The sequence below is a fragment of the Lepisosteus oculatus genome, chromosome 9 (genome assembly GCF_040954835.1).
Source record: "Lepisosteus oculatus isolate fLepOcu1 chromosome 9, fLepOcu1.hap2, whole genome shotgun sequence".
Lineage (NCBI taxonomy): Eukaryota > Metazoa > Chordata > Actinopteri > Semionotiformes > Lepisosteidae > Lepisosteus > Lepisosteus oculatus.
Window position 1 is genome coordinate 46038916 of NC_090704.1, and position 27035 is coordinate 46065950.

Below are 27035 nucleotides of genomic sequence, written 5' to 3' on the forward strand. Positions count from 1 at the left end.
TTAAGGGGAAAAAATCAAATTTTAATTTTGAAAAGCCAATAGGAGCACGAGTAGTAGCAAAATAGTAGATAAAAATGTTTTTGAATATTATAATATACGTTCTTGTACAGAACCTGGTGCATATGAAGATATGACTGCAATATTATTAAAATACCATAAATACATTCCAGTGATGGTATCTATGTGAAATTGCACTGCTGAATGTTTCATTCAAAATCTAATAAATAATAAATAGATCTCTTTGCATGAGAGGTATTCCAGGATAAACTTCCACAAACTCCAGCAGAAAATGCTTCAGTCGTACAGCATATGCATTAAAAAAATATTTTGCTTTTCAGGAAAATTAAATAGCCTATGAATATCACAATAAGTCCAAAGCAATACCTGTCATTACAGGCAGCATGTCTATCTGTCACATTAGAATCCTGATAGCAATTTAATTCGCTTGGTGTCTGTAACTCCTTGCAGAAATAATGCAGAATTGCTTAATGTTCTGCTCTGAACAGCAGCTAATGTATAGTGACAGACAGGTTCCATATATTATCTGTCCTGCACAAGCCCTGAGTATCTACACAGTCCAGCAGCAACAGGGTCAAGAGTCCTGTGGCCCTACAGGATACACAGAACGGGTCTGCTTAAATGACCACCTGCTTAAAAACAAGTGGAATGTAACACTCCATCTGTTCGCAATTACTGGACAAAGACAACAGCCGACTCTCGCCAATCTCCTCTCACTAGGGTGGACATACTGGACTGCAGTATTCCCTCCCAGCACACTTTGCTGACGCGCCCTGCTCCGTTGTTCGGCTCAGTTTAGGGGGAGGGCCCAAGTGGGCTAAAGACAACTGCGATTTTTTTGATAGCGTACGAGTGGGGAGCTGCGTCAGCATGCACCGGCTGTGCAGAAACGAGTAAAGGTTCAAATAGAAAGGAGAAACACAACATTTTGTCCAACACCTAAAGAAGGCTCCACAGCCGAAACATGGAGTTTTTCACCATTGGCATTAATATTTACTTCTTCCTCTGCAATTTTTTTAATCCTCATTTCATTTAACGTCAAGCCATTACACATGGGGCCATTGTCTGTCCCTCCTGAAATGAAGCACTAGAGAAAACCACAAATGGCACAATGCCTGCTGCCCTCAAGAACAACCCCATGGAGACAGTGTCCATCTGGGGCAAGCATGCTGGGGACATGATACCACCCTGTTCTTGCAAATCACCTTCCCCTTCAGAAACCCAGCTCTGCCACTGGTCTTGCAATTGCCCAGCTCAGGCTTGTGGACAGGCCTCTCTCAGCTCAGAGATCCAGAAATCCTGAGCTTCTGTTTTGCAGCAGTTTATTTTTTCCTGCAACTGGTCTGTCTGTCAAAACCAAAATCAGCTTCAGTCTTTCATTAGTGTGTACTGCCACAGGAAATCCCCGCTCTGAGTAGAAAGTGCCAAATTAAAGCTGAGTCTTTGCGTTTCTGACAGGTGTACTGGCAGCTGCTGGCACAGGGGGGCACACCTGAGCCCCAGTGCAGCCCCAGCCCTGGGAGAGCAAAGGTCAATCACTTAGGGAGGTGCCTGCATTCACTGCTCCTCCGACGAGCAGCCCCACTGGTAACAAGGTGATTTTTAAACACCCTGTCGTTCTTGTAAAATTACTACAGAGACATGAATCAGTGCATCTGACAGCTCTGACAGTTACACATCTATCTGACTCCCAGGTTCGGCACACAGCCAGCCATTAAAAGCCTTCTGCCTGCTGTCTTCATCACCCTGTCCCTGAAGGTACGTAATACATTTCAGAGAGATAAATTCCAGGTGCTCCTTTGCAGTCGCCGGGCAACAGTTTCATTAATACAGCAGCGTCAAACACTGACGCAAAACACAACATGTAATGCAAAAGAATTACATGATGACATCTGTTTTTCTATGAGCTCAAACAAATTTCTATTGATCCATACACAACACAATGAGCTTGAATGCAACGTTTGAGTCAGAGGAGGATTTAGATGCTGAGAGACATGTCAAGGCTGGAATGTAGGTGTATACTGTACATTTTTAGTGCTTCTTTTTAGACAGCTTGCACACAACTGCTGCTGACCCTTTTAAGCAGGTTTGAGATTTTTATGTGTGTGAGAAAGCACAGAAGACAGTATGGATTTTTAGAGGGAGTGAGGATATGTGTGAGATTAGAAGCCAATCATCTTTTGACATACAGTAAATGGCTTGGCAAGTTGAGGTCTGAGCCCGGGCGTTAAAAAATATATACTACAGCAACACCAAAAATAAACCTACAACTTTCCATGAAGGAAAATGAAATGAGTTCTCCCTGTGTTTAAATATTCAAAGCTGGGAAACGTCAGTGCATGTGGAATGAATAAAGACTCAGACTGACATTGCAGTTAAGGTAACAGCACTTAGACCCATCATCTCCCTCCTTCTAGATGAAGCAAAATGAGAGTAAGAAGGTGATCCACGAAGGAAAGAGATCTTTCCTCCTTTTATCTGCCAGTGATCTCACTCACAGTGCCTAGTTCCTACGAGCAGAGCGGATTTAATTAGTTTCACTTTCAAACAGCTGTGGGCTCAGATGCAGGAAAGCGCAAATACTGTACTTTATTAACTTTATTTTCATCACCTGTTCATTTTGGCCTGTACGTATTGATTTAAAATCAGAATCCCCAAATTTCGAGCCCGAAGAACTGGCTCAGACACATAGAAGGTTGCAGTTAAAACCTGGACTGGCTCCACTGGCTATGCTATGCAATGGGAGTCTGATATCTAACCCAGGTGTGTCCATACATCCTACACTGAGACTTCCTCCCATGCTCCTGATGGTGCCAATAGCATGATCATTTTCAGCAAAATTCTGACATTTTGCTTTTCCACAAAACTTACTCGCTGTTTGAAATATGCTTTCATGTGCCTGGTGGTAACAGACAGAGTGACAGAGCCCGTGTGTCCCAGGGGAGCAGACCGGAGACTTACACCCTTGCAGATAGACACTGCCTCCTTGGACAGGGACTTCGGATAAGACACGTTGTGCTCCATGATGGACTGGAAGAGCTCGTCTTCGTCTTCTCCATCGAAAGGGGGCTAAAACAAAAGAGCAAAATAGAATATTGGAGATCGTAAAAAACCTAGCATTTAAACGCCACCTGCAATATGACCACAAGATTAAAATGTAAGAAAATGAATCGCTCTTGGCTTCCGCCTTATGGCCTTACGCAGAGGTGAGCAACAGAGCTTGTGGATGTTGCTGTTGTCCACAAACCGTGGTTAAAGTCAGAATCATGTTTGCTGTGTCACAGGAACAGTCGAAGTGAACTGTCGTACTATCAACATTACAGCACATTAACAGTGTTGAGGTTGACAAAGGCTGTGCAACCAAGTGTGAAAGAATAACTGTTGCACTCAGTCTCTCCCTGTCCGGGTCTTTGAAATCTGCTTTCAGAGACCGTTCGGTCAATATGGATGCCCATCAGGCCCAGATGGGAATCTTCCCTTGGATCTATGTTGCTTTTTGGGGTGATTTCAAGCTGTCTTCACTTTCCTTCTGCCCCTCTCAGCTCCGACTAACTCTGGCTTGGTGCCGAATCCGACGAGAATACGCGCGCACACGGGTACTATTCGCTCTTCACAAAACTTACTTTCAGCCCCAGTTCAGTACCTTTTATTAAATTCGAAATTTCAAAAGCGGGGAGCATACTGTAAGAGCAAGCTGAGGACGACTCCTCCATGTTTCCAGTCGAAAGAAACGAGCATCACACAGCTACGATAGGGGCACGGCAAGCATACGGGTGCTCCCAAAACACAGACAAGAAAATGTTCATGATGTTCTCTAGGCCTGAGAGGCTACCTTCATGCAGGATTGTTAACCAGGAAGCAGGCAGACTCCATAAAGAAAACTGAAGTGGAAAATTTCATGATTAGGATTTCGGTCTGAATTAATTAGACCAAATGTTGTCCAGGAAAATGTGTTCATCAGTATTTGAAGTAGAGACAGGTGCTAAAGCCTGAAACAGAAAAGCTAACAAGTTCATCCCTTTGTTTTGTCCCAGTCCAGCCGATTATGCACTGGGTGCACAGACAACCTCTCCCCCCAGGGGGCGCCATAGGTATGGACTGCAGAACCACATACAGTAAGCTACTGAGAGCAGCAGTGTTAGCCCTTTCGTGAATTGAATTAGACCTGACCCATCTCCAGTGCATGAAAACAGTTAAAAAAAAGGCAAACAATGAATCCTTCAGGACAGCATTCCTGTCTCAGAGGCTGCAGTGTTGCTTTAAATGTGGCAGGGTGGCTGATTCCACGAAGCAGGCAGTGCTGAGGGGAGTGAAATCCCTGTCATGTGTCAAGCCAGCAAGCCCACACCGCTCTCAGGAGTAACTACTAGTGCCTTCTGACATGGTTAACGAGGCTCAGTAACTATTTTGAGCCAGGCACGTTCAGAAAAACAGCCACAGGAGCATGCAAAATAGCTGCCACTTTAAATTCACGTGCTTGCATATGCTGAAATAAGACAAGTGGAACTAATAACCGAGATTCACGGAAGCCATGGGGCCAAAATGCATATTCTACTGCAGTCTGAGCGGGATTTGGAAATGGGTACCCAAGAGCAGACAGCCACACTGGTGGATCAGATCCCAGTGGCTCCGTGGGGCTGGGTGTGGTCAGTACTGGGACAGGGGAAGAAAATCAGGTTGCTGCTGGTGTTGGTCAACCACTAGGTGACCATCTTCCCTTGCATCAACTAGGCAGGAGACTCAGTGCTGGATGCAGTGGGTCTCCTACTATATATACATACACAGTAGAAAGCAATTTGGCATCCTTTGGGATTAAAGGTGCTACAGAAATGCACTGAATTATCATCTTATTAAGATAAACAAAATGCTTATTCCTCTTATTCTACATTTTAAACAAAGCCAGGAGTGGAAAAAGAAAAATCTCACCTAGCAGCCTGCACCGATATTGCTGTGCACCAAAGTCATTCCTTCACTCACACAGTGTGCTGCATATGCATGAAGATAAAAGCCTGACCTCCGCACTCGAAATTACCAAGAAACATCAAGAGAAAGACTAATGAAGTAGCCATGGAAAAGAATAACAGAAGGAAAGAAACAGAGGCAGCGAGTCAGAAAGGACACTGAAACAATGGCTTCTCAGCAACAAAGCAGGGCGAGATAAGAAATGTGTTTTTCCTCTGTGTGTCTGACAGGAGCAGGTCGCAGTCCTTTCCATCACTGTACCGGCTTCACGATGAGAGCTCCTTGGGCTAAAGCCATTACTGCCCTCTCTCTCCATTCACTGCATATGATAAAAGAAAGTCTGCTGACACAAAAACCCCAAGCCACAGAAGCCTCCTGCTTCTCCTGGAGCACTGACAACATCCTATATAAAGCTGAACAAATGCCTTCCTTACCAGAGGCACTTTACGACCAGAATGATCAAATACTTCTTTGTTAAGTGTAACAAAAAGGACAATAAGTTATACAGAAGCACACAAAAGATTATTCTGTTTTGCCTGTAAAATGAATCTATTTACATATATACTGTGTGCGACCTCTCCCAAAACCCAACACTTCAAGGCTGCGTCTGTGAAGGAAATTAAGCAAAAAGACTCTCTTTAAGGCTCTCTCACGTTCATTGAGACTCATAAATGAAAAGTAAGAACTAAATCTTTGTGAGCCGGTGTGTTTTGAAGAGCAGGTCAGTACAGTATGGGCACATTTGAAGCAATGTTTACTAACCTCAGTACCTGTCCGAACTATTATCGCCCTACTCCCCACCTCGCAACCTTCACTCTTCTAACTCTGGTCTCCTGTCTGTCCCCCAAGCCCGTCTACACTCTAGGGGTGACAGGGCTTTCTCCTGTTATGCCCCCAAGCTCTGGAAGTCTCTCCCAAGGATATCAGTGATTTACCTTCTATAAACTCCTTCAAATCCAGACTCAAAACCCTCTTCTTCAGAAGAGCCTTTACTTAACTGGCTCCATTCTTCACCCCTCTGCTCCTACTGTATTTAGTACCACCATCCATGGTCTCCTCTGTGTATTGTAATTGTGTTTTATCTTGTGTATTTTTTATTTATTGCTTTTGTCATTCTGTAAAACGCTTTGAGAAGCCACTTATAAAGGTGCCATATAAAATAAAGTTTATTATTATAAGTCTTCACGTATCAGTGCCCTTCTGTATCTAGAGTATAAACTGTTCCTTTGCATCCAGCTGGTCGGCCTCGTCAGTGAATCCATTCGGCTCCCTGGAGCCAAACGATTTCTGCAGGCCATCAGATAATGGCCAAGCCATGGCCTCTATGGATGCGGTGGAGGTATGGAGGCACCCGGGTCGATACCGGACCTGCTGGAGCTGGGGGGGGATTCCCGGGCCTCTGCCGCAGACCGGCGCCGCCTCCCGGAACCCGAGGGGCGAACCGTGAGGGGAGGGGGGGTGACCCCTTCAGCGGTCCCCTGCTGGGGGTATTCCGTTTTCACGGAACGTCAACGACCCCGAGTTTGAATGGTCATTTTTTTGTCCTGATAAAATAAGGCTGCTTCGTCATCATCATCATCGTCGTCGTCGTCAAATCATCCAAAAGGAAAGGTTGCAGACGAGTTCGGACCTCACCTGCCCAGCCAGCATCTCGTACAGCAGCACGCCATAGGCCCACCAGTCCACTGACCTCCCGTAGGGCTGGTATGCGATGATCTGGGGGAGGAGCGGAGAAACACTGTCACTTCACTGCGTTTTTCAGACGCAACCTATCACGAATTAAAAGAGCAATGTAAAACAACCAGAACCCTGTCTTCTCCATCAGCCCCACCCCTCCACTGTATGTAGTTTTGGCAGGGTGTGGAGGTCTTAGACCAGAACGATTTCCTTTGCATATTTTCAGTGCTGTTTCTGCTGATAATTCCTGGATTGGTTAAGACTGGCTGTTCAACATTTCTTAAGAAAGTTACTTTGACCTGAAATTCAGGTCAAACAGAGCACACAGACAGTGTAACATCTGCTGCACACAAAAATAATGAAGCCAGAATCCATTTGCAACTCTTAGCCTCAAAGTGATCTCGAGGCGGCAGTTTGATGTTTCATACTGAAATTGCAGATGGAGGGCATCTTTAAATAATTGGTACATTTTGGAAATGTGAAATTGACTACAAGTACAAAAAAGTCAAAATAATACAGGCTGTGCCAGTCTGAGTCAGACACAGATCTGCACAGCCGGGCAAGCTGGGCTCTGGTGGTCCTCAGACATGTGGTGGTTAACAAAACCATCTATTAAAGGTTGATATGTAACTAAGGAGTAGAATTACACACTTTATGTCACCCTGTGAGAAACTCTACATTTCTGTATCAGGAAGACTGATGTCAAACAGTCCTGTTTGACAGAGTCATAAAATGTAAAGCATAAAGCATCAGGCCACAGACTGTATTACTGAGTCATGAGGGACAAACAGGGGAGTCTGCCATCTGCCCACTACTGTGCAACTCACAGATTATCATGGCACACCCAGCTAACAGGATTCCCTCAGTCAGGGGTTCATGGCTGTGACATTTATTAACAGCAAGAGAGTATTAGACTTGTAAATTATTCAATCACGTTCACATAATCACTCCGAAGTGTTAATTATAAATCCCCTTACTGCTCTCCAAGGACCTAGCATAATTACAAAGCGTGACTGGACCCATATCTTCCCGCTCATTGGAAACATTTGTGACAAATTCAGTTGATTAGGGGATCCCTAGTGTCTCAGCCAGTCACGGCCTGCATGTGTGGTTGAAATGACATCATCAGATGGAGTCTGGATGACATCATCAGATGGAGTCCAGGTTGTGACCTCTATCTCAGGGGAGAAGCACGATGGAGGAGGACCTGCTTCAGATGGACAGGTCACCTGCAGTGGGCATGTGCAGCTCGCCAGGCAGGTAAGAGCTGGCCCTTCACTCCCTGCAGGTACTGACCACACGAAGTGTGCAAACACCGCAGTGGCAAGGCGAGCTGATTCTGGTGCAGCTGGTTAATTACAGGATTTGGTTTCACATTTTTAAACCCCAAAGGAAGCCCTTCTGGGAGGGGTGGGTCCCCCAGAAAACACACTCCCATCTAGGGGGACAGCTCCCCATGGAAGAGACTCCAGGTTTCCAGTGAGATAAAAGTTTGCTTTGCTCCGCCGACGACAGGCGTAAGCAGTGATGCTGCACGGGGCTGCAGCGCCACATCAAGATTCACCCTCTCCAGCTCGTCAGCAGTTCACTACTGAACTCCAGCATCTCCCTTTCCAGCCTCAAAATAGAAAGGAGTCCTGTAGGTGTGTAACATCAGGGCTGGAATAACCTAATTAAAGAATCTGGTCATTCTTTCCGGGCGTTAAAGTATTTCCTTTACCGTGCAGTTTGAGTATGAACTTAATGAATTTCATCTTTATTACAACACAAATACACTCAGAAACCAACAGCCATGTTTAGAGACCTCTCTAAGAAGAGTGGCATTGCAAGTGACCAATCCCAGCTAATTTATATAATATATACATTTATATTTATTTATATATTATAATAATAAGAAGAAGAAGAAGAAGAAGAAGAAAGAAGACTAAGAAAACACTGGGTTTAGTGGGGCTGCTGAGCTAATTATGATCTTAATCCTTGTTGTCGTCTGCTCTGATTCTGCCAACACAGTTTTCAGATTAAAAACAGAGGTGAAAATCTAGGAAATATGTTACATTAACCTGCTAACTTGCTTACTGGGCACAAAGAAGCTGCCACACTCTGTGTTTGTGCACAGCATTGAACTGGGACACTCCTATTGGACAGTCTGGTTTACTGAGCCAGAGAAGAACTCCACAGATATTTGATTGCTGGGGACACATCTGATTCATGAGATATTAGCAGGGGCTGCAGGGATGAGAAAAGTCAGACCAAAGTTTATTAAATCAATGAGATGATCCTGAGTGCAGCTGATTTGGTGAACCAGGGCCAAATACTCTGGAGGAGTGATTTCTTTGTACTTTTCAGATACACTGCATACAAGATGTTCCCACGTGATGCAAAACATCCTCAAAAGCTGCAGCATTCATTCAAAGAGAAGCTGTAGCATCTCCAGGCCTAATAAAAAGAAGTCAACAGTGACTAGAAAAATATAATTTGAAACACCTTCCCATAGGAAATAAGAACAGAACCTGCTAAGCAGAATAATAAGCCCACAAGTCTTTTGTGTAAAAAGAATTATGCAATGGACACTGCAGCCTTTGTAACAAAAATGCTATATATTAAAGACATTTTACCAAAGATAAAGTGTAAGCAATAGGCAATATATACAGTATTTTTTATGTCATTTGCAATATACTGTAGTTGAAAATCCATTGTCCATCTAATATGTCTGAATTAGAAGAATGAAAATTACGAATACTGAAATAGATGCTTACAGTATGTCATATCACTAATTTTTTACTATTTAACTATTTGCAGAAATCTATCATTTATTCTTAAAATACAGATTTGCCAGCAGGTATGTATTTGTTGTACTAATCAAAAAGCAAACAACTTCCACTCCTACCACACATGAATTATTACCAACACCAATTTATTAACTACACAGTTTTTCATAAAAGCATTCTGTCCACCTCTCAGTACAGACAGAAGGATGGGTGAGCCCACTGCAGATCAGGACGAGAACACTGGACCCTGCGCTTCCTAAACACACCCTTATCTCAGACCCAGCTCAGCCCTCGGAGTCCAAGCAGCTCACTGCAGGAGAACCACTCCTGTGATGGAGGCAGCAGCAGCAACAATCCACACAAACCAAACAAGAACCAATTTCTAAAAGGCCTCCAATCTGTTCACCGCTTTTAAACAAATTGATGGTTCAGAACAAATCGCACATGAGCTTTCCCGGCAAACAAGAAGGATGCACAAAAGACTCAGAATAATACCCTGACGGTTTGAAAGGCACCATCCCGACTGATTGTGAGCTCTCAATGAGTGACTGTTTTCAGACTTCAGTCTGCGTTTTTTCAGCTGTCATGTTTTTAATTTTGGAAGTAGTTCCCCCCCTGACCATCACCACCAACAGTGCGGTATGTCCCCATTTCGGAAATCTACTAGACAATGAGAAGACTATGAAAACCCAATGCACGTTTTCAAAATCCACAGAGGCACTGACAAGGTCACGGCAGCAGGCTTCTGCAGATTCAGCTGAGACACATGGACACCTACTGTATGTAGCCATCAGCCACATCACCCTGCAACTCACAGCTGGCACCCAGCAAGTGTGAGTCTGTCCAGTACCTGGATGGGAGACTCCTGGGAAAAACTAAGGGTGCTGCTGGAAGCGGTGTTAGTGGGGCCAGTAGGGGGCGCTCACCCTGCAGTCTGAGTGAGTCCTAATGCCCCAGTATGGTGACAGAGACACTATTCTGTGAAAAGGTGCCATCCTTCAGATGAGATGTTAAATTTAAGGTCCTGACTCTCTGTGATCATTAAAAATCCCCGGGTTTATCTCTAAAGGAGTAGGGGCATTACCCTGGTGTCCTGGCCAAATGGCTTTACCATTCATGGCCTCCTCATAATCCCCATCTCTGAACTGGCTTCATAACTCTGCTCTCCTCCCCACTGATGGTGGTACTGGAGTACTGGCACGCATACAGGGGATGGTGGAGGGGATCCCCATTACCTGTAAAGCACTTTGAGAGGAGTGTCCAGAAAAGTGCTACATACAGTAAGTGTAAGGAATTGTTATTATTACTGCGCAGATCACAAACAGTTATGGAGGACAAGACATGCTGCACTGCATAGGGGCCACAGGGAAAGGGGAATCTGTGGCTCATCTACTGGGCACAAAAACAACGATCTAATTATCAGTTAATCCTCTCGGCAAAACTGACAGCACGTTCAGGGGTCAGGAACTCCGCTCTTTTCACTTGTTTCCTGTCATTTTATTTGTTATATACTGTTCAGTAATGTACTGTGCACACTGTGCGGCGCTGTCTATCGTACTGTCCACGTCCCAGGAGAACAGTGTGAATAAGAATCCCAATGTGTATGACATATGGCAGGTAAACTCCTCTCTCCGATTCATCAAGGATCTGGGCTGAACCTTTGGGCACTTCGGCTGAAAACTCTGTATGAAATCCTGAATACATTATAATAATAGTATAAAAGAGAACAAGTAGGAATGTAATAGAATAACTTATTATTACTGTAGTTTATACAATTAGTAGACTACAAGGAACTGCTACATTTCAATTCTACTCCCCTGCCATTCAAACCATATGAAATCACAATGACGCAGAACAAAAAAAAACTAATGAAATACTGTACGTCACAAAACGAAACGAACACAATGTAATCCCAGAGAGCCTGATCTCCTCTGGGACTGAAGTGTATTATTTCAGGACTACGGCACAGCTGCGGAGAAATGGAGAAATTAAAATCCAGATTGCTAAGTGAGTCACTTCCGAATACCAGATCAGAGAGTTTCAGAATGCAAAGGCAGCAAAGGCACAGTGACACAATCCCTTGTTTCTACATGAAATAAATAGATAATGGTCAAAGGTCCTTAGGGGAAAAGCCTCTTTGCCTGCTCTGAACATTTTATTCTGCACAATATCCTGTATTCTGCCCCCCCCCCCCCAAAAAAAAGTGTTCATTGAATCAGCACTAATCCGGGATGGGCCTCGCTGGCCGGAGGGCCGAGGTCAGCCCCAGTGAGACAGCGAGGTGGCAGCTGACCCCCAGGAAGAGGAGGCAGACGTGTGGGACTTAGGAAAGGCCTGATCGCGGACAAACAAATCCCACTTCAAACCTCCAGGACCCACGCTGGTACAGATCTGGCATGCACCCCCACACACGAAGGAGAGAAGAGTGGGGCGCAGGCCGGGAGTTACTGCAGCGCCCCCAAAACACTGCAGGTGCTACATTTCCTGTGCCATATTGTGAAGCAGGGGCTGCTACAAAAAAAAGAAGCCAGAGAACAAAACACAAACTATCATTGTGGATTTCTGGGGAAAGAAAGAAATTCAGCTTATCCACGACCTGCAAAATACAAAACACGAAACACAAAAGCCCCGTACTCGACAGCAGGTTCCCACTGAAGGGAAGCCAGTGAGCCTCCACCCAGAAGGGATTTGGGAATTTGGGGCTGAAGCGTGTATCGATCACGAGTCCAAGTAACGATGGCAGAGCAAGTGAAAGACAGACTAGAGAAAGATACAACTGATCTTTTTAGAAACTACTGTACATCAGACAACCGGACTTTGACATCCTCACGAAAACTCTCCAATTAACGAAGGGCTCTCCCGCCTGAATGAGCTGAAGGCTGTGTATTCACAGAGACGGAGTCACATACAGCTGCCTGCAGCTGTGCCTCACTGTCCTTTAACTCATCTTTGTCTCTTGGAACTAAATTAAAGAAAACACTGTGACCCCTGAAGCTCTCCTTCCCTCACCTTTTTTCATTCCATTAGAAGAAATGACAGGAGTCAGCTTCTTATCTGACAGGCAGGCCACATGGTCATACATGTACATGTTAGCAGCAGCAGAAGGCTCTCATTGGCCTAATGTGAAATGACAGTTCTGGATCATGCTTTCAGCCAGGAAGATGCCTCATGCTCTTCTTTTTGGATCTTAATTTAGACGCCCAATCAGGAAAGTAATTAAAGGCCGTGTAGGAGCTCAGCTGTGTAGGAACCGAATAAAGATGAGGGCAAGCCCAAAATCGAGGGCACACAACAACAAAATCCTTAATCACGTCTACAGCGCGTTTCTGGGATGACTGGGAGACTAAAAAAAACGCATTCGAAATGATCAGAGCTGAAGCTTTTCCCCCTGCTGCCTAGAGTGCAAGTAGAAAAGAAAGAGACGATCTTTCCACCGATCGGAATATCGATGCGCCCTCTCGGTTCACGAGCGTGACAGGCACGCTTGGCCGAGACTCCGAGAGTCAAACGTACTGCCGTTCACCAGGGAAACCCGCGTGGACCAGCGGGGTGTTGTAGTGGAAGAGAGCTCCAGCGAAGATTTAATTTGTCCCGCTGGATTTCCCATGCCTGCCTTCAGAGTGCCACGCTGCAAACTAAATTGACGCCCCCAAGCACTGTCAACAGGCGGTGAAGCAGCTCTTGCCTGCAGCAGGAGTTTCCAATATGCAAATGGAAGGCAAGACTCGTGGTGGAGACACAAGCTGCTCGCTAAGCTCTCCAACTCTCCCGGGGTTCTGCTGTGCTGATCCGAATACCCGTTAACAAGTGGATCAATCAAGCTGTCTCATTATTATTACACCTAATTATTTATCAAAACATTAAAACAAAGAACGTGTGTGCTTTACAATATTTTGTCTTATGGTAAAACTTCATTCAAAAATTATTAACCTATGCAAGCTCTTTATAAATAAATGCATTTAAACAACTGTTTGGTCCAACAAAAATTGCTTTTCTTAAAATGTCTTTAATTTTGCACCACTTTTAGTGTGTAACACACCGAAGCCTCAGGGTTAACTGCAGTACTTTTACTAATGATACCTGTGCTTCTTCTGAGTGGCTGTAAGGCCCAGACGCTCATACTCTCACCCAAAAGATTAAAGAATTTTTGGGAATTGTGAATCTTTCCGGCATTATGCTCCAGCCAGTTTTGATGAGGAAGGGTAAGGACTTGAAAGAGATAATGCTCATTCATATCACAATATCCTGAGGACAAATGTGTTTGTGGAAAGAATGACATAAAAAAACAAATCTCTTACAGACAAACTTGAATATTAATAAATATTTCTCAAAGAAGTGGTATTGATTTTTAAAAAAATTTAAATGAAAGATGTAACAGCCCAGGGCCTGTAGTGCATTAGTAAATGGGTTCTGCTGAAACGCTGGGTCAAATTCTGTCAGCAGCATGTTCTCTTCCTAATTGAGAAAAAAGCCTTAGAAAAAGAGAAATAAATAGCTGTCTGTATTCTTTCATGGAAACTGAGAGAGTAATTCTTAAGAGTGTATCTTTGCAGTTTCATTAAATTACAATCCAGAGCCTTTATAAAATTTTTCTTTGAAAAAAAAAGAAAAGAGATTTACTGGCGTTGGGATCTAGAAGGGTCTTGACCCCACTGTTCTTTACTGTCTTGCAGATAGTCCGGTGTGGCTTAAAACTTCACTATTAGTACAGTTCAGCCACACAACCGACCCTCAGCATGAGATACTGACTCCTGAGAGGCTGGAGAACAACAAGATAAAATGACAGTCATCTTGATCAATCCAGGGCCTTTGAAGCTAATTCTAAAGATCGTATTTCTCTGGTTATGGCAAAGACTGTGTCCTGACTTCCTAAAGTAATACTGTATACGTAAAATTGCAGCAGATAAAAACACAGTGGGTCCTTTAAAACTTTCCTTTAGAGCTTGATAGTAAGCTGAAAAAAATCAACTTTGAAAACTGACATAGCAGGTTTCCTGCTGATAAACACATTAACCGAGCTCTTTTTTCACTGACTCCAGCAATTCTGCTTCTTCAAAGTGAAGGTTACGGTTATGTTTACAGGTCTCTAGATTTTAAAAACATATGAAAAGTTACAAATGAGAGGAGCTTTTTGGCCCTCCTAGCTTTTATTTGGTTGCTAATAGCTAATTGGTCCTGGGATCTCCATTTCTTGAAAGAAGTCAAGATACTGGCGTCAACAACATGGCTGGGTAGCGGATTCAATTTGTGTGCAGAAAGCCACTTGTGCTCAGTTTTAAATACACACCACAACAGTGGTTTCTGGTTCATGTCTCACTGTTGATTCTGGAAGTACACAACTAGAGCAGAAAGGTTGTGTTTGTCAGAGTTGCATTATTCTGCAGCTGCTTTTGCATGGTTAAATCGGACGCACTTGTTCAATCAGCGCTGATAACCCACATGTGATGTAAATTCATATTAATGTAAAGCAGCGTGTTCATGGAGATAAAAATGCCCACGAATTGGTATGTAGGTCAGAAAATAGCAGAAAATCAGGCTAAAGCAGTGTGCTCTTGACAAGCCTGGCTGCAAGGCACTGTGCAGACACTGCTGTTCGTACAGCTCAGTGTCACAGGAGAGGAGTGCATAGACATATCTCTCGTCAGCGAGCAGACTAACTAAACAAGGGATCTACTGGACGCGTCTTATCAATTCCCGAATAGTGGCAACGAAAGAAGGGCAGCAATTCCTTCCTTCCCATCTGCTGCACCTCCTCTTCGGCAGGAAGCGCAGGGCCGCGTCTCTCAGGGCGGACAGGCAGCTGAACCCGGGACAGCGAGACAAGCGGGCCGCGCACGCTGTTTTAGAGAAACTCGATGTGTGCTGGACTGGCCGAGGGGAGGCTTGCTGTCCCTTTCTCACCCAAACCGTGCCATCTGCTCCTGTCTGCAAGGACCTGTGGCAGCCCACGCCGTGTGCTCCAGCACACCTGTAAATCAGGCAGCTGGCTTTGACCTCACCATTGAACGAAGCAAATTCATTGGTCTGTACATTTTCATTTACCGGTGTGTGCACACTCCTCATGCAATCACATAAGGGTCTAGGCTCACAACCGGCTCACAAGCTGCTTTATTTCTGCGTGCTATTCTATAGTATGTTTTTGTCTCTATTCTGCGTGCAGGTAGGATGATGGTCCCTAATCTTTGTCAGTTCCTTTCTTCCTGGCCCCTGAGACCCGCGGCTGCTCTCCATCAGCAGGATGTGACAGCCGTCAGCGGGCAGTGTGCCGCGGAGCCTGGCTGTCAGTATGTCAGTATGGATCTGGGGCACCAGCTCTGATCTGTACAAGCCGCGGTCCTGCAGCGTGCGCACACGGCACACGCGTGACCTCCTGCCCCGGCGGGGGCGCTCCTCACCTCGGGCGCGATGTAGTCGGGGGTCCCGCAGAAAGTCCTCGTCGTCACCCCATCATACATGCTCTCTTTGCACATCCCGAAGTCGGCGATCTTGATATGACCCTCCGAGTCCAGCATGACATTGTCGAGCTTCAGATCTCTGTAAGAGAACGGAAGCACGAGGCTCAGGCGCGTCGGAGAGACTGCAGGGAATTTAAAATAACGTCAGAGATTAACAAGCTCGATGGAGGACTGAAAGACGGGGAAATGAAGGAGAAAAGAACATTCAAGTCTTTTAAATCATAATCACCGCTCATTGGCAGCAGCTTCCTTCATTCCACTTCTGTTTAAAGAAGCACAACTGCTGCAGAATGTACCTGTGATTGCAATCACGTTCAGCATGAGGCTCAGCCCAGCTACACTTCACAAATCGGAAGTTACAATCACAGCCTCGTCAGAGCGGAGCAGCGCTTGCACACACCCTGGGAACAGAGGCCGCTCCTGCCCCTGAAACACCCAGAACTTCAAAAATCACTCTAAACACTACTGCAGAAGAAATATTAAATTTATTGCCTTTATTACCACTTTTTATTACTCTGATTTAACTGTAGCTAAATCTACAGTTCTTCATCTTCTTGCTCGAATGTACTTATGGCTCCTTTATTTCTGCAGCCTGTTTTCATGCCACTGGTCATGAATTTTGAACAATATGTCCCTTTCTGCTTCTGCAGCTGTGTGACTGCATGCTTCTGGATATAATGAGCCTGGGTTCTAACAGGTGTTCATATCATTTCGGGTTCTAATCTTAATTTTGGCTATTTACCACCCTCACCTCCCCACTTGTCCTTTACTTGGGCACGCAGGACCTACCGGTATATAACTCCCTTCTTGTGCAAGAAGAATAGTCCGACAGCGATCTCTGCTGCATAGAACCTGCAATTACAGCAGACGGGTTAGAGGGGTCCAAGGCTTTCGGACGGCTGAGCTGCATCCATGAAAACATATTTTATTTATTCATGCAATCATTATAAATTCCCACTGAAGATTTTTATGGAAATGACAAATCCCCACCGCTTCAGGAACTGAATGATACTAAGAGTCAGCAAATTTGAATATCTAATCATAAAAAAGATCTCAACACTTTTTTTCAGTCCATTTTTTAGGTTGCCTGAACGTCATGCTACGTAGTGGCGATGAGTCCGATTTCTGTGTGAGCCTTACAGACTTGGCCATTATCCAAACACAGCCTCCCTCACTGAAACACGCAAGCACCAACGCACGCAATACTGTCTGTGAGGAAGTCAGAATATGAATACGAGCTTCAGCGGTTTTGAGATTTCCGACGGCTGTGTAGGACTGAAAACTGCCTCCTGCCTCTTGATTTCACCTTTGCTGCGTCTTACATTTGCAGAAAAATATACATACTGACCACACAGATCAGACCCGTCATATGCTTCCTCCAGGAGCTGTGTAAATAATCAGTTTTGCTTTGAAATGGAATGAAAATGTTTCTTTTTCATCCACCTCTTTTGGGTTTTTTCTTTTCAAATGCTGGATGCCTGCATCAATTCAACAAGGCCGTTTGCAGCACATGCTCTCCAAGCTTTTTTTCTTTTGCTCTGAAGAATTCTGCTTTTCGCTGGAAAATAGTTGTGCTCCAGCTTGGCTGATTTCTTTGTTTTTCTGGTTGACAGCCCACCTCTGAAGCCCCCCTTTCCGCCTTTTGATTAGAAGAACCGACTAACATTTATCATGCAGCAGCAGCATGTCTGAATAACAAGCAGGATCTGCTGACAGTGAGATTCTCAGCCAGCCGGTCGATAAATACAATAACATTCCTACCCATTCCCGCTGAGAAATCCATTCAATATCAGGGTGCCATTGACTAAGTGCTGATCTACATTAAATCGATAGCCCGTGCTTCTAGAAGCAAGTCAGTGAACAAGCAGCAGGGCTCCTTGTTTGTGAACAAATAAATCTGGACCATAAGGCAGTCTTTGCCAGGTCCTCTTTTCCAGACTACCTTCCAAAAAGATTCATTTTCCTTAACAGAGAAGAATCGATCGGGAGCTTTTCAGGCCTGTTCACCTGTAACACCCCATTCCAGCAGACTCTAATTAGTATCAAACAATTAAAACACAGCCCTGCGACGGTCATACAGTATGTTGACTAGTCAGGCTTCTTTAATAGCTGCCCCATGTGCTGCTGTGTTTCAGGCATTCTGGGAAGCGCTGAAGATCCTTACACTGCCTGTGGCTCTTTGAACTTCCCCACTTGCTGGATGTGGTACATGAGGTCTCCACCATTGACATACTCCATGACGAAATACAGGCGGTCCTGGGAACAGGAAAGACAGAGAGAAATGAGGGCCAAGGCGTGACTTCTGGGGGGAGATAGCGGGCGGAGGTCACCCTTGGCATGTTCCATCACCTCTCATTTCATCTGAGGTGGCTGCTGCTTCTCACAGCAGTGTGGCAGAGTCCTGCTGATATACAGTACATGCGTGGCATACTGCAGGTGTGGTGCACGTGTATAATGTATGTGTGACCTCAAGGCTGAGCACGCCTGGCCCAACCCACTGCATGCAAGCACACGCGTGTTATTTCAGTGTAAGAACATCCACATAAACTCAATTCCCAATTCATGTCGTGTTTGCTATAACCAGCTCCCTCCTTTCCCTCTTGTCCTGCCTTCATGCTGAGGACCGGAAACGAAAGAAAAGACTTCAACAATGGATGCAGTTGCTTGAAAAACTGGGCTTAGTAACTGAGTTGGTCACCATGTTCCACTGCAAGCTTTAGGCCAGCGCAGAAAAGGCCTCGGTGCAAAACACTGCCATTGACAAGGAAGCAGCAGATATTCTGGATTTCAACTTCATTTTATGTAAGAATCCAATCATACTGGAATTTGCACGGTGCAACAGGAGCTGGGGCTGTTCCCAAATCTCAAAAACTACTGCCAGTGCCTTTCACTCTTCATGTCAAAGATATGTGAGGCCTAATCATGTAAAGCACTGCCCCAGTAGAGGATTAGAGAAGCTGCAATATTTATAACTGAAGCATGCTTAACTGGTGCATTCTCCCTTGGTGCTGTGGGAATTTAGGACTGATGCATCACAGAAGAGTTCACCAGAAACCCTGAAGTGAAACTCCTGTCAAAAAAATGGGTAAAGGCCCTAATGAAGCCTGGCACCGATAGGCTTCATTAATTTTTTTAATTAGTGCCATTAACACTCCCTCACATAAGCGCATCCGTCTCCTAAGAGACGCAGCGCAGTGATCTACCCAGCTGCACGCATCACTCATCAATCACAGCGCAGACCGGGAGCCGGGCCAGCGTGGGGGCCCTGGCGCTGTTTGTGTGGCCGCGCAGTTCCAGGCCAGCGAGCGCAGGCCCCCCCTCTCGGTCTCCATTCCAGCAGCCCTGCGCAGCGGCACGGCCGCGGCAGACTCCGGGGGCTGACCGCGGAGGCCAGGAAGGAGCCCGGCTGGACACCTGCAGCGCCGAACCCCACCAGCCGAAATAACGGGGACGGACGGGGACTGGGACTGGGCTCAGAGAGTAATGAAGTACAGGCTCTGCTTGGCAACTCCTCAGAGCGCTTACGAACCTCGGACTGCAGACCTATTTTCATACAAAGGCATGTGGCTGAGATGCATCACAGAAGTGAGCCTTGGTTCCTTTTTGGATATATGATATATATTTATAATATATCACATGAGTATAATATACAGTATATCATATGAAAAATATCTATAATATTCATATATTTAGATACAGGCTGTATCTCTATCTGCAAAAACACTCCTAGTTTTTCACTAAAAACTGTGACACAGTGCTTGTGACTGTGATTTCATATTATAATAGTGTACAATGAGATTAGCTCATCCAGCTGTTTGAAATGCCATCTGTTGTGATTACAAGAAATGGCATATTACAAGAAAAGGCTTATTTAAAAATGTTGAAGCCTGAAGCGATTTTACATCAGCTCCCGAGAAAAGAAAATAACAACAGAACAGCACTTCCTCCTCTCTGCCCCCCCCCACCCCCACCCCCTGCTAATCAGGAGAGAGATTCAGTGTACAGGAGCCCCTGGATTTCAGAGAACAGTTCCTGACTCTGGCTCGACCGGAGTGACAGATGCACTTGTCGACACACAGCAGCCTGTGCATCAGAGAGTGGCGTCCCAGCACTGTCAACACGTAGCGCTCGAGGGGGTGTCAGGGACTGGAGCTTGTATCAGAATGATTCAGGAGTAAAAGGAAAGGATCTGGCTAATGTAAAGAGGTATTTAAGAAATGCAGTATTCAATCAAAACATCTTATAATGCAACTTTGTAACGCTTTACTTGATCAAGGCTAAAAAGACGCTGGCCTAGCTTCTTCATAAACACTACACCACATGATCAGACAGCAGGCATAATCCTTCACAACCACCAGTGCTAATGACATTACAGGCATGTGAATATTCATAAGGGTTCATAACAGCACATACTTTCAGCCGAAAGCTCACAGCAGGATTCGCGGAAGAGAGAAGGAGGCAAAAACGATGGAAGAGCCCCAGAGCTGACAATGACTCTGCTGATGCAACTTGGCAACAGTGGCTCTGGTATGTTGGTGATAAACGTAAGTTTGCTGTGTGTTGTCTTATTGTGCTGTGTAGTGTTTATAAGGGAGGTTTTGCCACCTCTTTCAAGTGGTGGTAACATGGTAACATCAGAGGCGAGGCAGCTGGAGGAGGCTGTCCTTACCACCGTCTGGAAGCAGGAGTGCAGCTGAGTGAGGAATGGGGGCTTGTCCCGCTGGGCGAGCACCCTCTTCTCCACCATCGTGCACTCCACGTCATCGTCCTGGATCACCACGTCCTTCTTCAGGATCTTGATGGCGTACAGCTCCTCTGTGCCCTTCAGCTCCGCCAGCATCACCTGCACACAAGTGGAACAGAGGGGGCTCACTGCCTGGCCACAGCGCTGGGACAGAGGGCAGAGCCGACACTGGAGGCAGGGTGGGAGCTCTGGGAGAGAGGGCAGTGTGGAGGCAGGGTGGGTGGTCTGGGAGAGAGGGCAGTGTGGGAACCCACAGGTTAGGAGCTCTGGGAGAGAGGGCAGTGTGGGAACCCACAGGGTGGGAGCTCTGGGAGAGTGGGCAGTGTGGAGGCAGGTTAGGAGCTCTGGGAGAGAGGGCAGTGTGGGAACCCACAGGGTGGGAGCTCTGGGAGAGTGGGCAGTGTGGAGGCAGGTTAGGAGCTCTGGGAGAGAGGGCAGTGTGGGAACCCACAGGGTGGGAGCTCTGGGAGAGAGGGCAGTGTGGAGGCAGGGTAGGAGCTCTGGGAGAGAGGGCAGTGTGGAGGCAGGGTGGGAGCTCTGGGAAAGAGGGCAGAGTTGACACTGGATGAAGTGAGGGAACTATGAAGACCAGCTGTCTTTTGTAATGCCATCACAGGATGTTTTCAGTAAACCTGACACAAATCAGGCCTTGACTGGCTAATACACAGCCTTGCCTTTGCCTTACCTGTTGCTAGACTTGTTCCCATTTAGAACCTTTCTCAGCTCATTATGCAAACAGACCGTTTGAAAGCCAATTCCAGATAGAGAGCACTTGCTTTGCCTCAGTACCCACAGCCCCCTAACAATTATTTTGGCTGCTGGACATAGAGTGCATAACTAGAGGTTTTTTAAAGAAACCTGCGTAAATGTGCACACGTGAAAGCTTTGGAAACAAAATCAGACAGGTCTTCAGTTAAAATAAATCAGTGCAAAACAAATCTTCCCATTCGAACATGACTTGCAGAAGTGCTTAGAGCAGCATCACATACCAGAGCAGCTCGCTGTAGGTTTTGGGAGACAGCTACCTGCACGGGGAACTACAGTATATCCTACACTGGTTTTCCAACTGCAGTGACCGATTTAAGAACGGATGACTGGACTACAAAAGCACCGGCAAAGTGACCTTGTTTTCAGGTTGACAAGGTCAGATCCCGAATCTCAAATCTCTGCTCAGACACTCACCTTCCCGAAGCTGCCCTTCCCCAGCACGGCCAGGAAGCTGAAGTCCGAGAGTTTGACCCTGTCCAGGTTGTTGCACGGAAGACTGGTCCTGACGTCTTCCGGGGGGCTGATGACCTTCTTCCCGGGGCCGAGCCTGGCTTTCTACAACAACACAGCCAGAGACAGGGAGCGTTACAGGAAGAAAGAGGGGAAGCTCTGTGGCAAGCAACTGAAACAGATGGAGGAAAATAAAAGGACTTCGAGCATTCAAGAACAGATGGCGAAAACAGAAATAAAACTTAAAGATGCGTTTGATGTGTCCTGCTTTTCATCCACATACAGAGCTTGGCTGTGGAGGACTGAAGCATGGCGAGTCAGAAGTAGGTGAACTTGTGTGAGTTCATTTTACTTCATGTTTTTCCATGTTTAAGGCTCTACTGCACCTCTAACCCATTCAGCTCCTCAGCCAGGGCTCTCTCCATGCAGAAGCACTGCGATCAGTAAAAGCCTGCCCTTTGCTTGCCCCTAAAATCCCTATTTTGTGTCTATGTGGAAAATGTCTCTTACACACAAGGTGCCAAGGTTTAAAGTTCTCACGAAGGTCACACAAACCCCTGAGCTCCCATAAGCCAGGTCAGGCTGCAATCAGAGCTCCATCAACAGGAACTGTGCGAGACAAGAGTATTTGTCACAGGAGCCGATAAACAGCAACAACTGCATATTGGTTCCTTCTCAACACACCACAATAGTAACATTGCAACCCAGCAAATAAAAAAGATGAGCTAAATGGTCTACTCTTGCTCTCACAGTTACCTGTCTTATGTAGGTTTCATACGACAGAATGGCGTCTTCAATCCTTGATCTGGTTTTCATTCCAGTCCAGCACTTAACGACCTACGTGCTTGTTACTGGCTTAACTGGACCGATTTAATGAGTTCTCTCCAAACCTTCAGGTCTCCACCACATCCACCCCCTGAAAAAACAAACCCGCAACACCACCACAGGTGACACTTACCATGGTAAAGTGCTCACTCAGTGATCTACTGCAGTTTTCACCACTCACAACTGCGCCCAGCGCTGGCTGATGTCTACAGTACATCTACACACACCGCCTTGTCAGGTACAGGGACACGATCAAGGAGAGGGGGATACCGGGATCTCGCCAGTTGATCTCCTTCAGATATGGGGGGGCAGCAGTGCTTCCACTGCTTCCCTCAGCAGAGCTGCTGGACTGCGGACGGGCACTCTGCGCACGTGCTTCAGAGCTGGTGTCACAATTTTGGGTGCCGTGAGATCGCAGAGCTTTCGCGCCCCGGATTTCCTGCCCGCTGCAGACACACTCGGGACAAACTCTTCCCGGGCTTAAGGGTAGACGTCGGTTTCATCGCCTCCCCCAGCACCTTTGACGAAACACTGTCGCACCTTCCTTCCCCCGTGACCCCTGCAGGCCAGAGGTGCTCTCAGAAGTCATCACTGGGGTATTTCTACCGGCCCACAGTGCTGCCCGGCTCTCTCAGGCACAGTCTCCCTGGTTACGAATTATTTTAATAAAAATGTGACCCACTGCCAGGCCAGGCCCCACGCATGGGAAGCAGGGCTTCAGCATGACTGACGCCTGGACACACAGCTGGAAACGCCAGACTCCCGACACATGTCCTCCACAGTACCTCTCATTGCATTAGAGAAGGTGAAAAAATCCAGGCTCAGCTAAGCTGTAACTCTTCACAATAATGATTTTTGGAATAAATAGCATCTTGTGTTTTATTTCAGGGCTCAGTACCTTCTGCTGCTTTAGCTAGTGAATACATTACTTTTGCAGTGAGGGTTAGCTTATATTTACACTTCTAAATGTGTTAATTAATCTCCATACTGCATAACCATATGACATGTTTTCCACAACTATGGTTTAAACTGCTTTTTGACAGTTTTCTACCACGTGAGGATTATTTATGCTTTCTAGAACAATTAATCTTTTAGGTGAATTTGTAATCACTATTCACAACCCTTAAGGACATTATGTGAATTTCACAGACTTACAAGTTGATGAAAGACATCATCAGCATTCAGACAAAATCTTTTGCCAGTCGTTATAATTTCTGCCTCCCCTAAATTAATACTTTTGTAAAAACCAAAATTGCCATTAATAAGATATAAAATTAAAATCCTTTAGTTTCCTGATTCTGCTGTCTCTCGATACGTAAGTGCAGAGACCTAGTGAGAGGCTCTGGGAGTTGAGTGCTCTTATTCAACAGAAAGATTCTTTCAGGAACAGAACAAAAGTGGACTAACACTGGTCTCCAAGAGCAGTTATGTAAGACTAAATGTATTGTGCAGCACAGAAGAGTTCTGTCTTTATCATTCCAAGAGACTGAGCTGCTTGTTATTCGGGGGGTAATTTTCCTCTTCAATCTTCTGTCACTGCCAAAGAATGTCTGGTCTGTGCTTCAGAACTATGCAGGGAATGAATCCCCAAAACATTCTCTTTTTAATCCGGATATAAAGACACCATAACCTGTGTCTTCAAATTAGGAAAATAAAATATCTCACTGATTAACTGGCCAGTCCAAGATCTCCAGGGTCTGGGCACAGTGATATCCCATCATTCTCCCTCACTGCTGAAGATACTCCGCAGCCAAAACGCTGTGTTTTTTTCTTCCTTCTTTCAAATCGTTCCATTAAAATTAAAATTCAGCACTTGCTCCTAAAATCCCAGGACAGAAGGCAGTACGCAGTGCTCTATCAAACTGAGCAAGACTCTGTCTTGGCCAGAAAGTGTTTTGCTAATCAGCAGTGAAGATTAAGACTTCAGGACAGGATTGACCCCAGATGAGGGTCGTGGCACTGAGCACTGCTAGAGCAACGGACAGGGTACCTGCCCTCCAATGGGAAGGCAGAGTGCTCAAATCCTGCATGTGTTACAACTTACAAACACGGAGCACTGCTAAACTGAGCTGTAAAGTTTCACTTGCGTCTTGATCTTTAATTAGTTTTACATTTCTAATTATTAACTGTTTATCTGTGTGGGCATGTTTTCTTCATGCAAAATTGTGGAGAATTTAATTATACCGAATCTGAGGAGACATGTCTAGGAACATGGGAGTTCTTTTTCAGCTGCGTCGCCAGAGATCAGAGAAACCGATACATTTCACTGAGGGAGGTTCATCTCTGACTCCACTGGAAACGGACTGTCCACAGCTATGAAAACTGAATGTCAGGGGATTTTTTTAAATGCTCGACTGAACAAAAGATGAGCACAGCAGACAAGAAGAGCTGCACATCACCAGAGCCTTCACACGCAGCAGCTGTCAGAACTTTTAAGTCAAACGCACCCGACCGGAAGCAAAGCTCCAACAGCTCATGCTGGGGTTCCTGTCTTGAGAAAATATTGCGCAAATTTGCAGCCAGCAAAATAAGATCCAGCACAATCCTGAGCATGACAAAATCGAACTTTCTAGAAATGATGTATACAGTAGGTTAGTCTTCAAACTATCCCTGTGCACAGTTTTTGCAAATGCAACTCCGGGGCTGGTTAATACCTGCAAGCCACACTGCAGGAAGGGGCACTCTGGGAAGAAAACCACACACAAACTTATCTTACTTCCTCCATGATCTTAATTGTGTCCTCCAGGTTGTGATCCTGAAATACCAGTGGAAGATTCCAGTTTACTCTTCCCACTCCCTCACTTATACAGCCCCCCCACCCCCACAGACACACACATCTATCACTTCTTGTTTTCCATTTATCTGTGCAAGGAGATAACAGAAATGTTATCAAAACAGAAATGTTTCTGGAATGACACTAACACATTTAAATCACAGCAAAGCTCAACATCATTCTGCAATTTAGTCGATTCAATCAATTCCTTTTTTTAAAAAAAAAGCACTCTGATCAACTGAGATCCAAATTAGAGCCGCACCCTAATCTGGGCGATCACATGACATAAGTCTGAGTCCCCACTTTTCCTTTGACCTTTGGAAGTTCAGAAATGCTGCGGCCAAGTCTGAATCCTATCAGGCATAAGAACACGGTACGATTGCAGACGAGAGGCCATTCTGGCTCTCTGGCCTGCTTGGTAGCGAGATGGTAATTGATCCCAGGAAGTCATCCAGCCATTTATCAAAAGAAACCAGGGGATCCGCATCAACGGCACGGATGGGTAGCCTCTTCCATGCTCCCACAACCCTCCAGGAACAATAGGAGATCCTTTACTCAGCGTTAAACGCGCTTGCACTTACAGGAGTCGCCACTCAGCCTCACTGTTGACTCAGTGACAGAAGTCCCCTGGGTTGCCTTGTCAGGGCCTTATGCTCTGTGCATAAGAGCGTGTTTTGCTCTTCTTCTAGCTGGGGCTAGACTGTATAGCACCTTGAGGCCTTACGGTTCAGGTGTTATTCTGCAGTCTGTGGCTCGTATCCCTTCCGCTCACGCTTTCAACAACAGCGGCACCGAGAGGCGGTCAGGACGTCACACAGGAGGCAGTGAAGATACTGTCTTATCACTAAAATCAGCTTTCTAATGTCATAAGCCTGGGAGCGTGCACAGGGTGGGCTGATCCTTTTCGTCTTGTAATCAACAGTTTTTTTTTTCTAGCGCCAAAAGAGGCGCTAATTACAGTTTCGAGGCCAAGTCATTAATTAGGCTTTGCTGTGGTGTGACACAATAACGGGGGACGGTGTTAAAAAACTTGGATTGCCAGGACATCTGTCGGAACAGGAAGGGAGTCGCAGGAACGTCTGCGGAGCGTTTACGACACAGGCGCCTCTTCTGACATCCTGTCTCTCTCGCAGCTGCGGAGACGAGACCGTGTCGCTGCTAGACGCCGTGCGAGGAGGACCAGAGACCAGCCACACCGCGGACCTGGCAGGGCAGCGGAGAGCCGCCCTCCCTGCTGACGTCAGACAAGAGGAGAAACAGATACCGAAGGCCTCGGTTTGAGAGCTAAACCTGCAACCTGGCATCCAATCTCCTGCCGATTTCCCACGAGAGCAGCTCGTGCAGCAGGAGACGGCGCTCTTCCGTGTTGCATCCTGAGCCTCGGACAGGATTCGCGTCTGTTTCTCGCAGGGTCAGAGAGCCTGGAAGAAGATTCACCTGCTCAGGTGTATCTGACGCCTAAACTCCTAGCTGCCAGGATGAATCGGCGTTCAACAAGCTAATTTACCACTTATGGATAAGCCCAATGTTTACGTCATTTCCTTCAGAATTAGTCTTCAGCGGCTCCACTACACAAACCCGCGGACGCTGGCATT

At 45.9% G+C, this 27035-nt stretch overlaps 1 protein-coding gene across 2 annotated transcripts in view; it reads right to left on the reverse strand.

Moving 5' to 3' along the window:
* prkcab (protein kinase C, alpha, b) overlaps positions 1-27035 on the reverse strand; it is a 188537-nt gene that overhangs the window by 17976 nt on the left and 143526 nt on the right. For both annotated transcript variants that reach the window (XM_069194637.1, XM_069194636.1), the window contains 7 exons: positions 21807-21947; positions 20550-20723; positions 18045-18136; positions 16670-16732; positions 15821-15959; positions 6616-6696; positions 2980-3087 (listed from right to left, as the gene is read on the reverse strand). In XM_069194637.1, coding sequence (XP_069050738.1) covers positions 2980-3087; positions 6616-6696; positions 15821-15959; positions 16670-16732; positions 18045-18136; positions 20550-20723; positions 21807-21947 — 798 coding nt within the window. The remainder of the gene's footprint in view (positions 1-2979; positions 3088-6615; positions 6697-15820; positions 15960-16669; positions 16733-18044; positions 18137-20549; positions 20724-21806; positions 21948-27035) is intronic.